Raw genomic sequence first — 15,073 nt, forward strand, 5'->3', positions numbered from 1 at the left:
CCCCCCCAAAAAAAGTCCTTATTTTAGATCTGATTATTGCACAGCTGTGGGGCAGGGGAAAGGGGTTGAAGAGAGACTTTTAACTTGTTTGTGTGAGTGTGCAGGAATGTTCCAGAGACCTTGCTGGAGTGTGCGGCGATTAAGGGTCTGCAGCTACAGAGGACACATGCTTACATTAGACCCACATATTTCCCTGTTAATAGCTCATAAGATAGAGTTCTGATGCGACAGCATTTCAGTCAATTTCTTCACATCCCACAGCCAATGAATTAGAGTGGGTGGATTGCAATTATGGTGACACTACATTGTTTCTTTGTTTCACTAGATGCTACCAGGGAAATGTCTTGGGAAGCTGCAAACTAGGGGCAGCTGTGCATACCTGTAATGTTTTAGAGGGATTAAGTTTGGTATCGAGAGGAACATTGAGAATTACTGATATACAGACCCAAAGAGACTGGAGCAGTTGCTATGAAATAAAAGAGAAGCCGAGGAATCTAGACTATGGGATACCCCTGTAGAAAGCGAGAAAAATAGTTTAAAGAAAAGACAACTACGGGCATCAATACTTACATTGATCCCAGCTGATGGCCTGGAACAACCAAGGTGAAACGAAATTCAGTTACAGCATTAAATAATTGTACTAATCTCATTTCTTGCAACCCCAATAAGTCCCCTTAACCCCCCTTTTACGGTCTGAGTCTGCAATCCATCTCCCTTTGCAAGGAAACCTTTCTGAGAGCTGTCGAAATGGCCAAGTCTTTGTATTCAAATCCAGACTCCCAAACGAGAAAAAAAGACAGCAAGCCTTCACAGGAGGCAAATGTATGCAGAGGAAATAGCAAAATCATTTTGGATCTCGCTGAGGTACATAGGTTTTGATGTAAATTTGACAAGTAAATCACTTTGTATCTATATAAGGGAAATTGGAGTGTCAAATACATAGACATTGTGCTATGTCTGAAACAATGAGAACAATCACATAGTCCCTAAACAGTTTAGAAATATACTCATAGCAGAGAGTAACTTAGATTCTATTCAAATGAGAACAAGCCTAGATAATATTTGGCTGTTGATGGATGGCAACAATAAAAAGACAAGCATGAATGTCTGGTTGATTTTGGTCAATTCGGGGGCCCGAAAGACTTTGCAGGCAATATAAGGTAATTGTGATCTATCTGGAAATGGAAAAAACACATGTGCCTGCACATACAAACTTTTATAGAAATATATTTATTTCTATTTCCCTCAAAAACCCAGAATATACAGTTTAAACTGTAGTGGATGAAAGAGCAAAAATTGCACTTTCAGGCGTCACTTACTTTTATTTGGGAGCAAATGAAAAAGAATACAGCGGAAGAGCATGCATTATGTAAATCAAGTACATGCTTTATACAAAAGCTCATTACCACAAAGTGATATTAAGGATATTTGGAGGAAATAAGTATAAATGTGTCTATCATCAGGGTAACATTTGACGGTTTTAAGGAATGGGTAGAGTGCTAGAAAACAGTGCTCCATGCAAATTTTAAAATTAAAATGTCACAAAATGTTGATTGTGGAATTCAATTTCACTGAGTTATACAGAACTTAGATTGGTGTTAAATTGCTGTCTGTGTGACTCGTGGGAAATGTTGTTAATTTTTCAGTTCACCTGGCTTCTTTAAAAAGGCGGAAAATATACCTGACCTTAGAGTTCTTATTTGACAGCAGTTATTATCAAGCACATTGAGTTCTTAAATGTGGCAGTGATGAAAATGGACAAAATGTTTCACCAGGGATTCTAAATCCAGAGATCAATGCAGGCAACACACACACACACACACACACACACACACACAAAATTTCCTGGATATAGGACAATGGATAGGGATTAAACCCTTTTCTCCACCCATAATATATTGGCAAGAATTGCTACTTATAGCTGTTGTTGACATCCATCTGTCTCAAGAGACAATTGACTGTGCCTCTGGGAAAGAAGTCAAACCATTGGTGAATCACAGCACTGTTGTAGTCCTGTGCTCCCAGCAATGGCCAACCAGCCAAGTCTCAGGGGGGAATGTGCTTGGAGGCAGAGTCCATATGAAAGGTTGAGTCCAGTCCTGAGGTCAGGAGTATCTCAGTTCACGTAGTCAGATGATCCAGGGGTCAAGAAAGTCGAGGGTCCAAGGTCACAAGAAGCAAGAAGCAGCAAGGTCTGGCCAGGAACTACAAATATTGTTTCCAGCAACTGACTGAGGCTAGAAACCCTGCTGAAGAAAGCTGAAGTCATCTGCTTCTCATCAGGAATAAGACGGCTGATCAGCAGTAGGTGGAGTCACTTTGCCTGCTGCTCCTTCAGGCTGCTGCTCAGCAGGTGAAGCCAACTCCTGGCCCATGACAAGCGCCTGCTGTTACAGCATAGACCGTAACTCACAACTCTTGCATGGTTTTTGCTATATTAGCAGCACCAAAGTGACCTCCATGGGGTGCAAGCCTCGGCAGCGTATATGGAAGTCCTAGGTTGCCCAGATGACAACCTCACTGATGTGGTCCAAAAGAAAACAGAGTGATATATTTGCTTCCAGCTTGTCTGCAGGGGTTGCAAGGAGGTGTTACAAGACACCATCCAACTGCCTTAAATATCCCAGACTCCTCTCTTTCTTTCACACACAAGCTTCTCCTTTCCCATCCCATCCTATCCAGGCTGCTACTTCCATGCAAGTCCCCCAACCATACATGACATTCAGCAACTACAGATCAATGGAATCTGTGCCATCCACTGGAGAGTATGAAAATGCCATCTATACAGAGCAAACAACTCAAGTAAAATAGTCAAGCCACCCATGATGTGCCTTATATCATCAATATATTGCTCCATTGGCTCCGTCATGACAGGTTGGCTCTGTGAGGCCTCCTCTCCCCTCAACTCTAATTTGAGGGCAGCCATTACATCAGACAGCCTCAGCAGAGCTTACCAATGGCTCTACTGTGACAGGCACTTCTTGTCAAGTTCACAGCCCCATCCAAGTCTCCGAAATTTTGATATGAAAAGTTGGTCATCCTAGGCTCTTTTATTGTTTTGTTTTTACATTCCAAAAATAAGCTGACTTCCTCCATCGGATTCTTGCAACCTGCCTGCGTCACTCTCATTTGCCAATTCCCAAGGCACTGTGTATATTAAAATAAAATTGTCGGTCTTGTACAAACATAATTCTAAAAGAAACAGAGCTTCCCCTTAGCGCATCCTCGATACTTACCAGCCAGGTCTACATTTGAGAAACAAAGCAGATTAAAAGAACTGCTTCTGGCTTCCATCTGTGGCAGTCTTCCTTTTGATTACACCATCAATCCTGCTCAGTCAAATGGCTGGCAAAAAGTAATATGAAACCCATTCCAAAAGAAGTTATAGAGAGAGGCATAGCTACATGATAGCAGTTATAAAAAAAAATCATATTTGTTGCTTAGAGCCATCTCTCCTTCTGTAGTCTCTCCAAATGTTTTATAAAATTAGATCATGTAAAAAGTAAATGCATTTATTGAGACTCTGGATGTGGCAGAATTAATATCCATATTTATCTTAAGTAAGCCTTGCCTTTTTTATTACAAGTTCTCAAGCTGCCTTCAAATTGTTAGTTCCACCCAAGAACAACTAAACGTGAAAACTGGCGCATTACATTAAGAGGATAAAATCAATTTCAGATTATTTCCCATAGAGTGATGAAACTGCCCCATGTCTTTGTTGCATAAATATTACATCCCATAAATATTTATGGAAAATAATGAGTGTTTTCACATCTTCTGACTTCTATGTTTCTACTCAATTTGCACAAATGAATCAGATTTTTCTTGGGAAATCTTAGTGGAAGGATACCAGATGCAATCTTTTGGCTGAATTATTATTGTCATTATCAATGCGACAATTTCTTCTTCATGTTTCATTTCACCCATTTCTTTTATATGCGGAGAATACATGCCATTGAATACAAGAAAGTATCGTAGTCCTTAAGTATGAGTAAAATGTCTTAACCCAGAGCCTTTGCTCTTGGAAGATTAATGACAACTATGTGATCACTGGCCAGAGGCCCAAAATATCATGGAAGGTTGTACCCATAAGTCCTACCAGCATAAAGAAGACCAACCTACTCCAGCTAGGCGGACCACCAGATATAATGTGCTTGCTTCACCTTCCCTCATAGGGAGATAAGGGGTTCAGCAACTCTGTGGGAACAGAAGAAATATGGAAGACAAACTTGGTCCCAGGCACTGACCAGAGGGCCAACAAGGAGAATGTTAGCCGCTTTGAGACTCCTTCGAGTAATGATAAAGTGGGATATCAAATCCAAACTACTACTACTACTCTTCTTCTTCTTCTTCTTCTTCTTCTTCTTCTTCTTCTTCTTCTGGAAGACTAAAACCCCATACCAACAGGAAAGCCGTCAAAGGGCAATTCAGCTGACCCCAAACTGGATATAAGTATCTTTAGAAAAACTAATTCAAACCTTTGCTGGAGATGTAAAGAATCTGAGGGGACAATGTACTACATGTGGTGGAAATGTAAAAAGATAAAGAACTTTTGGGAAATGATTTATAATGAGCTAAAAAAAAAAGTTTAACTTTCATAAAAAAACCCAGAAGCCTTTCTTTTAGGTATTATGGCTGCAGACATTCTGAAAGACTTGAGGAGGGTTTTTATGTATGCAACCACTGCCGCGAAAATGCTGATAGCCAAATGGTGGAAAGGAGATAAAATACCAACTAAATTGGAACGGCGGGAGAAATTATTTGATTATGTAGAATTGGCAAAGATGACAGGAAAAATTAGGAACCAAACAGACCAAAAGTTCAAGAAAGAATGAGATATACCGTATACAGATTATATTTAAAGAACATTGTTCCCATATGAAATCTTTGACATGCTTTGATTAACTTCTGCAATACCATATGCTATAAAGATTATAGATAATTTACGATAAGTTAAATGTCATACATTATGCCTTTAACAAGGAAATGAAGGACCCATGCTGAGGAAGATGGAAGTCTTAATGCATGGAAGAACTTTATTCTATATGTAAAATTTTCTTTGTATTGGATTTGTTTCCTTTTTTTTTTCCTTTTTGTGGTGAATGGATGCAATATTTAAAATCAATAAAGATTAAAGGTAGAAAAAGAAAAAGAAAAATGCACCCCTTGACTTTAGCATTCTCAAACAGATTTTCCTCCTTTATCTTTCCTCTCTCTTTAGTGTCTGGTGAACATCCTGAGTCTGGGTTGAGCAAAGGCTCCAAATTTATTCTGGTACCTAATTTTGCATCTGATCTATTTGCCAACACAAGCATGCCCCTATCTGTGGCTGATAATCAGCCCTGGGGAGAAGAAAAGTCTCCTTTCTAATTAGCACTGCCTCCAATAGTAACCTGACCACAGATATCAGAGGAAAAATGATTGAGTGCCGACAAAATCATAGCCCAAACAGGGCTGCCCAGAAACAAAAGAGGCAGATATCAACCTGCTTAAGTGAACCCAGATGCATGCAGAAGCACAAAACGTTTAACGGCGTAGCCCAAGTTATGGGCTACTTTATAAATCCTGTCAGAACAAATTTCAGAGGGAAAAGATTCACATTCTCCCTGCCAATGTGAAAATATCTATATTTGCTTTAAACACACACATTGTAGTGCAAAAACATCAGGAGGGCATATATCTGGTCACACTATTAAGGAGTAATGTGACTCCTTCTGGCAGCTTATTTGAGCTGCCATGAAAAGGTAGCAAGTTGCTATTTTTAAATTATTTTATTTTATTTTTACTATCTGAGAGCGAGAGAATTGCTTGGGGAATTTTTCTGCCAAATGTGCCAAAATAATTTAATCAGCCCTGAGGACCATGCACTTTGAGGTGGTGGTGCTGGTACCATTTGATAGTCCACTCCTGACAAGAAACTGACTTGAGATGGCCATGGGTGGGCCACAAGTTCTCCATTTCTGTCTCCACCTCCATCATTTAGCTCCGAGAGCCTTTGGTGGTTCACTCACTGTGAAAAGCAAAGTTACAAGGAACCAGGCAGAGGGCCTTCTTGGTAGTGGTGCCCGCCCTGTGGAATGCCCTCCCATCAGATGTCAAGGAAATAAACAACTATCTGACTTTTAGAAGACACTTGAAGACACCCCTGTTTAGGGAAGTTTTTAATGTCTGATGTTTTATTGTATTTTAATATTTTGTTGGAAACCACCCAGAGTGGCTGGGGAAACCCAGCCAGATGGGCGGGGTATAAATAACAATAACAATAACAACAACAACAATAATCCTTACAACTGATCTATAAATCTCTCATTCTTTTCTATGCTTGCCTTTTCCATTTCAAGTAGAATGCAGGTTCTCATTTCTGCTTTTCAGAAAGTGACAAGCAACTGTTGGTTCTGAAAGTAGGTTAAATATGTGTGCATTGGTAACGTGCAAAATATCTCAAAGACATTTAAAAACTGGTCATTAGCAATGTTAATAATGGAATTCCACTACAGGGTAGGGGAAAGGCGATGTTATAAGATCTGTAGATAGAGATCCCACTGCTCTGAATTCTCACCCTCTTAGTCTGGACTAAAATTATTCATCTTGCTCAGCTGGTCTTCCAGTATCTAAACAGTGGTTGATTAGGGGAGTAGAATGGATTTTGGTTACTATGGAAATGGAGGTTCACAAATTTGCCTTTGATTAAACCAAACTCATTAAAAACACAATTAAGATTGTCAGAACCATCTACCATTCAAAGTATTTTAATTGATTAATCATGTTTTTTTTTTATAAAAAAAAAACAGATTAAATCAATTAAATCAAATTCAGTACAAATTTGCATCGTGGCACATTTAACAAATAAAAGATACCACTCATTAACAACTAAACTTTAGTTAATTAAGGCTCATGGGTGGTCTGCAGGCAGGTTTCCGGGTCATGTGGCCAGCATGACTAAAACACTTCTGATGCAACGGAACACCATGATGGAAACCAGAGCAAACGGAAACACTGTTTACCTTCCTGCTGCAGCGATACCTATTTATCGCCTTGCACTGGCGTACTTTTGAACTGCTGGGTTGGCAGAAGCTGGGACAGAGTAATGGGAACTCACCCCCTTGTGGGGATTTGAACCGCCAACCTTCTGATTGGCAAGCTCAAGAGGCTCAGTGGTTTAGACCACAGTGCCACACTCCCTTGGCCTAAAAGCGAGACGAGTGCCACAACCCCATAGTTGCTTTTGACTGGACTTAACTCTCCAGGGATCCTTTGCCTCACCTTTTTTTACCATGGGTGGTGCCATGGGGGAGCATTGAGCAAGCACCTCCACAGTGCCCTGAGTGCACCCACCCCAAGGAGGATAAACAACTAGTAGTTTAATTCTTTATGGACAAAGAAGGGGGCAGATGGAATTCTACCAGTCTGCCCCTCTCAGGAACAATTTCTTCCTCCATTCCTAGCATGTCCTGCACCTCTTCCTCTTCCTCTAGCCCTAGCTTATGCCCCACAATCTGCATCTCCTCCCTGCGTCTTGCATGATCAATGGCTGGAAGAGATTTAGGGTTGCTCCAATCTCTCCAGAGCACCCTCAGCCCCCAAAGGAGTAAGTAGTTTATTTCACCATTGATAAAGCACACACTTAAAAGCCGGACTGTTAACGCAACCGCGTGACCATGCCTCCACTGAAACTGAAGTACTCCTGCCTGATAGGGCATTCACAAACAAGCTGTGACTTCTCCTATACAGAAGTCGCCTCTGTTTCTGCCCCTTCAAGCCCTTCCTGGTCCTGAAAGACAGCCTGGGATGGGATGGAGGGGATTCTACCACCCCACCCCTCTCAGTTGGCTTGTCTTCCTCTGCTCCTAGAGCATCCTGCACCTTCTCCCCCGTCTCCGACTGCTTTGACTTTTCCCCTACCACCAGCCATGGCTCCTGCCTTGCAAGAGGCACAAAACCCAATAAATCACTGATCCCTTCCCTTGAGTCAGCCTCTGCCTTGCTCCCCACCTCTGCTACACACTCATCAGAGCCCTGCCAGTCCCTCACAGCAAACAAGGAACTCACATGCTGGATTCCTATCTGACATATGTTATTTTTCTTTCAGCGATCTTAACATGTGGGACACATAGAAATATATATGCTGCCCCTTTTCTGCACTCCCAGATTTTATTTCCTGATGTAGCCACCACTAACAATGGAATCCTAAACCCACTTACCTAAGATCCATTGAATTCAGTTGGACTATATACGGTTAGGATTGCACTGCAATTCACAAAACCGATTATATCTTATAATTTTTAAAAGCAGTAACAGTTAAAGGAAATAAACACAGGTGTACTGAAATTTCAAATTTCACATATTCAAGGATATTGGACATCCCTATGGTGGATTTAGTTTTATTGGTAAAACATTTACTTTCCCAGGACTTTAGAAGACAATGAAGTATTCCCTTTATTTCATCTGCATGTAGATAAGGATTGCTCAGCATTTACCTCTAATCACATTTTTACAACACAATTTAATTGTCCTATTACTAACTGTACTAACAACATTTTGTGAAGCTAAAATTTATCGCCCCTTTTTATTTCTTTCCAATATCAATGCTTCTTGCTTGATTATATAAAATTTATGTTACCATTTCCGGAAAGAAGTTTAATATGTAATCGTGCTTGCTTTCCACCCCAAATTTAGCAGGAGAGAACATAGCAGCAAACAGTATAAGATGTGGTCCCAACAACAACCACAGATTCACTAAGGGAGCAATCCTATACACAAGAAGCCATCATAAAGCAATCTGGCATAAACTGGTGTAAACTTACAGCAGATACAAATTTCGGATAAATTCAAGTTGAGTTTAAAATAAAGAATGACAAGAAAGAAGTTGCCCATTGATTTTTAGATCAACCTAGAACAGGCATACATGTCACTTGGTCACAGTCTTTCCCACTGGGGTGAGATATATTGAATTTCTGTTTCAATTATGGTAGTTATTTCTAAATGTGCATCCATATATAAAATTTCAAATTTCGTGTGAATGCACTCTCTCTCTTTGGGTGAAGAGTAAATGGCCACAAAGAAACACAGGCAACAAAAAACAATGGCAAATAGGAAACTTCCGCTTACTGTGAAAGCATCATTCAGCACCTTCCTTCAGGGCTGTTCTGTTCTGTAAGGGTGGGGAATGCTGCAACATCTGTATCTTTTAAGCCACTTGGCTCTCGACCCTCCCTCTATCTCCTGCTGGCTCCATCATCATCTGCTTCCCAACTTTCTGCTCCATTAGGAAGCCAGCAGAATGAGTTTAAATCCTCCACTGTTTTCCTTTGCATGCCCTTATGTCAGGGACTGAGCAGAGGAGGAGATCCCCATCCTGACTCTTCCAGGGAGGAGGAAGAGGAAGACAGTATAGATTTACAACAGTGGTTTGCGGGAGGGGAAAAGATGGGAAATCATGGGATAGGAGGAGCAGACAGAGCCGGCGCAGCAGCTGGCTGACACGTCATCATTAGAAGGCATTCCAGACCCACCATCTTCCAGAACCTGGTGGGCCTTAAAAGTAGAGGAGCAAAGAGCTCAAAGTCTTCTTCTTTGTGGTACAGGAATTCAATAATATGAAGCACCCATCATTCCTATGCTGGACCACAAAGCTATCTTCCTACCCCCCTCACTTGTAAAGCTTAGATCCTCACCATACTCATCCAGATCTTATTCCTGGTTCCTTATCTTCTCCTTCTTGGCTTTTTTTTTTTTTTCAAATACGGAGAAAAAGCTGCTATAGAGTTGAGAAAGGAAATGTGGTTGTATGAATCAGTCCCAAAGTCACACACAAAGTTGATTATTTGACAGGTGCAGGTTGTGAATGTATATCTATTGGCCTCAACTTGATGGGTTACCAACTGGCAAATCTAAAACTTTCTCCCCAATAGTTAAAGTTAATATATCTCCAAATAAAATTATTCATCACCTATTATGGAGATCCATCTTGACAATGCTGAGCTGCAGTCTGACTGTTAACTGTTTCTGGCTTTGCCAAGACTTAAAGCATATCCTCTTTGTGACATCACACATGACATCAGAATGGCATGTTTGCATTCAACCTAGACTATCTCCATGCCAACAGCAATGGCCAGTAAATGTCTGCAACCAGGTAACCATCAGCCTGACTACCCATTTTGTTTCTATCTAGACTATTGGATGTTTATTTTTTGCTCTCATAATTAAAGCCTGAAGAAGAGCTGTGTATAATCTGAAAACTGGCTTCCACTGTTAGAGAAAATTAATTTTCAGGGACTGGGCAGAGGTGGAATGGTGGAGACCCCCTCCCTATCCTGACCCTTCCAGGGATGAGGAAGAGGAAGACAGTATAGATTTACAGCAGGGGTTTGAGTGAGGTAGCAGCTCAGAGGCAGATGAGGGGGAAAGTTGGGAAATCATGGGAGAGTCACAACAACGCCTGACTGACATGTTTTCCTTATTAAGCTTTCCAGACCCTCCATCTCCCAGAACCTGGCAAGCCTTAAAAGTAGGAGAGCAAAGAGCTCAAAGACAGAGGGCACTTAGTGGCACCCATAGAGGAGGTGATAATGATGTTGAATGAGGAAGTGGGAGACAGTTGGAGATTCACTCAGGACAACACCATTATCCAAGAGGCTGGGTTCTATAGCCTCTCTCTGTAATGTTTGTAATAAAAAATGACGGTCAGAAACTTTTCCTTGTCTTTATACATTCCTGGACAACCAGCCAGGAGCCACTGACAGCATCCTGACACTTTACTTGGTGTTCAGCTGTCAGTTCTACTCAGTGGCATCCTGAAGCTAAGTCGTCTGGGTATATCTGCCTAGGCTGTTACTTCACTGGGTCAATGCTCTCCATGTGAGGTCAGTGGGGCTGGCCTACCCATTGGTTTGGTTTGGCATGGCATGGAGAAGATGGGGACACAAGGGCAGGGCTTTGCAAAATAGGTAGAATAAACCATGGCTGGCAAAATAAATACTGTGGTACCTTGGTTCCTTAACAGCTTAGCTGTTGAACAAATCAGCTTCCGAATTCTGCAAATGCGGAAGTAAGTGTTCCGGTTTGTGAATGTTTTTAGGAAGCCGAATGTCCGACGTGGCTTTTGTGGCTTCCAACTGAGTGCAGGAAGCTTCTGCAGCCAATCAGAAGCCGTGCCTTGGTTTTTGAACAGTTTCAGGAGTCAAACGGACTCCCAGAACAGATTAAGTTTGAGAACCAAGGTATCACTGTAAAGCTATAGATGCCTTTGGAAGTGCCATCACAACTTTTCAAATCTATGTGTAATTTCTGTGCTCGTCTCTGATCTCTTATTAACAGAAATGGCAATCTTTGATAAACAATATTATGTCAGTAAGATTAAACAACCTATTAAATAGTCCCTGGATTTTATTTTATTTCATTGGAAACTTTTTTAAAAGGGGGGGCAGAAAACACCTTTGTGTGTTTATTTTCAGTGAGATAAGCATGTTTAGCAAAATAAATTAGAATGCAACGGATGGGCAAAAATCACATCATCTTTTTCCCGATATCACTGTGCAGCCAGCGGTCCGTTTCAGAGCACCTTAATGGCTGACAAGTTCAGTGAGCAAAAATTCCTTTTAGAAGAATGTACTTCTAAATGTGTCGACATTTAGTGTCTTCCATGACTGAATATTAATCATAGCTAATCTCTCAAAATTACATACTTTATTCTTTCCTGATTTACAGTCTCTCTTCAAACCCCAAGATTAAAAGCATTTACTCTCATGGTTCTGTAGTGTAATGACATCATTATAAAGCAGAAGGGAAATGTTTTCATTGCGGAGTTATCATTAAATTGTGCTGATGAAGGATAATACATGGATTGCATAGGAATTTGTCATTAGAAGTGTGTTTAACTACTATTGGGGGCTGCACAGTTTCTTATTTTTGTCTGTGGAAAATGTGGCAGTCTAAAAAAGTGAATGCTGAAGATGGAACTCATCAAAACTGCTATATTACATGACGCTCATTTCCACTGAAGCAACACAAACCCAGTTCTGCTATTAACCTGGAATACAGACATTGTACCTCTGGTAGCTGAATGAATAGGCAAACCACACCACAGCATGCTCACAACATATATTGCAGGCCTTTTATTCCTGATTCTCCTGCCTGACCATCCTTGCCAACCTTTATGCCCCCCCCCAAAAAAAACCCCTTCCCATCCCTTCTCCCTTGAGCTTAGTGAATCCTGATGCTACTTCAAAAAATAAATAAATCAGGGTGACACAGAAGGAAGGAGAGAAAAGGAAAACCTCCCTTCAGCCATCTCCTGACATAGGAATGGGGGAGAAACACAATTCCATTCCTAATTTGCTTTTTTTGAAACAATATGTCCATTCTTCAAAATTAACACTTCTTTTGAATTTTGTAACACAGTTCTCCAACCAGGTAAGTGCATACAAAACTGTATCTATTATTCTAAAGCAGGGTTTCCTAAACTTGAGTCTCCAGCTGCTGTAGGATAGGACTACAACTCCCATCATCCCTAGTTATTGGAGCCAGTGGTCAGGGATGATGGGAATCCTACAGTAGTTTGGGAAACCCTGTTCTAAAGTGTACATAAAAATAGATATATGGGTGGGGGGACACATAAATAAACATTTTAGGGGTATTTCTTTTGCAAAAATATGCATATTAAGCAACATGACATGTTACGTCCATTCACACTAAAGTGGTGGTGAATTTTCAGAAGGACTTTGAAACAAATTGCAAAATGATGTGGACATATGGAGAACTGAGCTCATGACCAGTGAAATGTGAAATGGGGGAAAGTGAAGTGAAGGGGGATTGAGCAGATGGGGAACCATCAGAACTGATTGTGATGTGAGACATTTTTATGATCACTCCAATTGGCTTGGCTTGTTCTGAGGCCTGCTTTTTTTCAAGATTTTTTTTTTTGGGGGGGGGTCCTCAGATTATTTCCATATTGATCTGAGGCGAATTTGAGAGTGTTCATTCATTGCTAAACTAGTAAGGACCTCTGGATTGTTAAGTCCAGCTGAATTTGACTATGCTGTGTGGCTCTCATCCTGCTTTCAGGCTGAGGGAGCCAGCGCTTGTCCACAGACAGCTTTCCAGGTCATGTGGCCAGCTTGACTAAACCACTTCTGGTGCAATGGAACACCGTGACAGAAGCCAGAGCACACGGAAACACCGTTTACCTTCCCACCACAACGGTACCTATTTATCTACTTGCACTGGCATGCTTTCGAACTGCTAGGTTGGCAGAAGCTGGGAACGAGCAACAGGAGCTCACCCCATCATGTGGATTCAAACTGCCGACCTTCTGATCAGCAAGCCAAAGAGGCTCAGTAATTTAGACTACAGCGCCACCTCTGTCCCACTAAACTAATATGAAGCATTCCTCCCTCCTATTTTAGAGAAAAGTATTGAGCACATTGGGCCTTTGTGAATATTTACATGTCACACTGACATGCACCCATATCTCATTGCACAATTCATTGTGGGTAAGCATGGGTATGTATTTGAACTTGTCCATAGTATTATAAAAACCAAAACATGTTCTATAGTAATAAAATGGGCCACTCCTTCTAGGCTTTTGTACAGCTTGATAGCTGGTGGTTACTTCAAGTTACTGGATTTGTGTCACACACCCTATTTGCCTTGAAGTAGCTCCTAACAATACTCTATCTGCAAAATCCATTTTGAGTTTTGCAGCTGGCTGTTAAAAAGCGTTCTTGGAGAGCTATATGGTGCATTGTTGACTTGGAAGGACAGAGGTTGTTTCCAAACTTCCTTCTCCTCCCTGCTCAACATGTATATTTGTTTCTTTGAAGCAATATACAAACCGAAACACAGCCATCATCTGAAACTCAAGCACCTCTGAATTTTGCAATACAATTCTCTAGTTAAATAACATGTACAAAAATGCATACACTAGTGTAAAGTGTGCAGATAAGTGCATCTATTAGTGAAAATAACATACATTCCCCCACTGTTAGGAGAAATTGATGTACACATACATGTATATTAGCAAAATTGCAAAGGAAAAATGAATTTGATAAGAGAAATTAACACAAAAATTCTGGTGAAATTTCATGACATTTTTATTCTATTTTATTTTGCAAATTGCCGCAGAAATGAATTTAAAATTGGAAAAATGAGAAATGCAGAGAGCGAAAACAGAGAGACAGAGCTATCCACCCCTAATATTTTTTAAGGAAAAGTTTATAACAAAGAGCAACAGAAGACTTCTGTGTTTTCTTCACACCTTCTCATTATTCAGAAAACTGGGAAACATGAAAGAATAGAGTAACTGGAACTTTATGCCATTATGCAAGTCAATCCAAGAAATATTCTGATGTTTCTGTTCTGCACGAGCTAAATTCAACAGTGATGGGAGCTGGCTTTTAGACTCCCATTAGGATGCAAATGGATAGTTACACACTCCTGTAACAAATTCTTATTAAATGAAAATGCCTGACCTCTATCAACTGAATATTAATTTACTGTCATTGTATACAACCCTCTTTCCTCAAAGGATAGATTTGATAGCCCATGGGAACATGCATTCCCCACCCCCATGGAATAATGGTTACACACAAACACACACACTGAATTTACCAAATAGCTGTTACCTTTTTTGAAAATATTTATTGCTCATTATTATTTGCAGGTTTGAACATTTGGATTTCTCACTGAATTCCTTGAAGTGCATTGGCATGCTTTAAAGGTTTGCAGTCTTACTGTCACCAGAGCCGTCTTTCCTATTGTGCGTGCTGGCACGTTACGCCAGGGTGCCGGCCTCTCAGGGGTGCCCCAGCAAGTAGGGGAGCTGTGCAGCTTTGCCAGTGGCCTCCCCTTTTCCTGCACACCTGCTAGCTGTGCCCCGTCAACCATATGGCTGGCGGGCATGCAGCTTGCCTCCCAAGCCTCCGCGGGAGGAGAGCGACCCCCGCAGAGGCTTGGGGAAAGGTCGACAACTCTGGGAAATGAGGGGGGCGCCTGAGGGATCTTTGCACCACTGCACCGGATATGCTTAAGACAGCCCTGACTGTTACCCAAATGTAGCAAGGGATAAACATACCCA

The 15,073-nt window shown here is 41.0% G+C and overlaps 1 protein-coding gene across 3 annotated transcripts in view; it reads right to left on the bottom strand.

Annotated features, from left to right (window-relative positions):
* The window catches only part of LOC309348095 (uncharacterized protein), a 110,736-nt gene that overhangs the window by 16,686 nt on the left and 78,977 nt on the right, over positions 1 to 15,073 (bottom strand). The window contains exons 1-2 of one of the 3 annotated variants that reach the window (XR_014159139.1): positions 6,560 to 6,613; positions 4,100 to 4,197 (exon numbers count right to left, since the gene is read on the bottom strand). The exons of 1 other annotated variant lie outside the window; for it this stretch is intronic. Coding sequence is in view for 1 of the 2 variants with exons in the window: in XM_081873189.1 (XP_081729315.1) it covers positions 7,625 to 7,700 (76 nt within the window). In the remaining variant the exon portion in view is untranslated. Of the gene's footprint in view, positions 1 to 4,099; positions 4,198 to 6,559; positions 6,614 to 7,624; positions 7,772 to 15,073 lie in introns of those variants that run through there. One more of the 3 variants, XM_081873189.1, reaches the window with a different exon arrangement.

This window comes from Podarcis erhardii (genome assembly GCF_964252035.2).
Source record: "Podarcis erhardii genome assembly, chromosome: 8".
In the NCBI taxonomy this organism is placed as follows: Eukaryota; Metazoa; Chordata; class Lepidosauria; order Squamata; family Lacertidae; genus Podarcis; species Podarcis erhardii.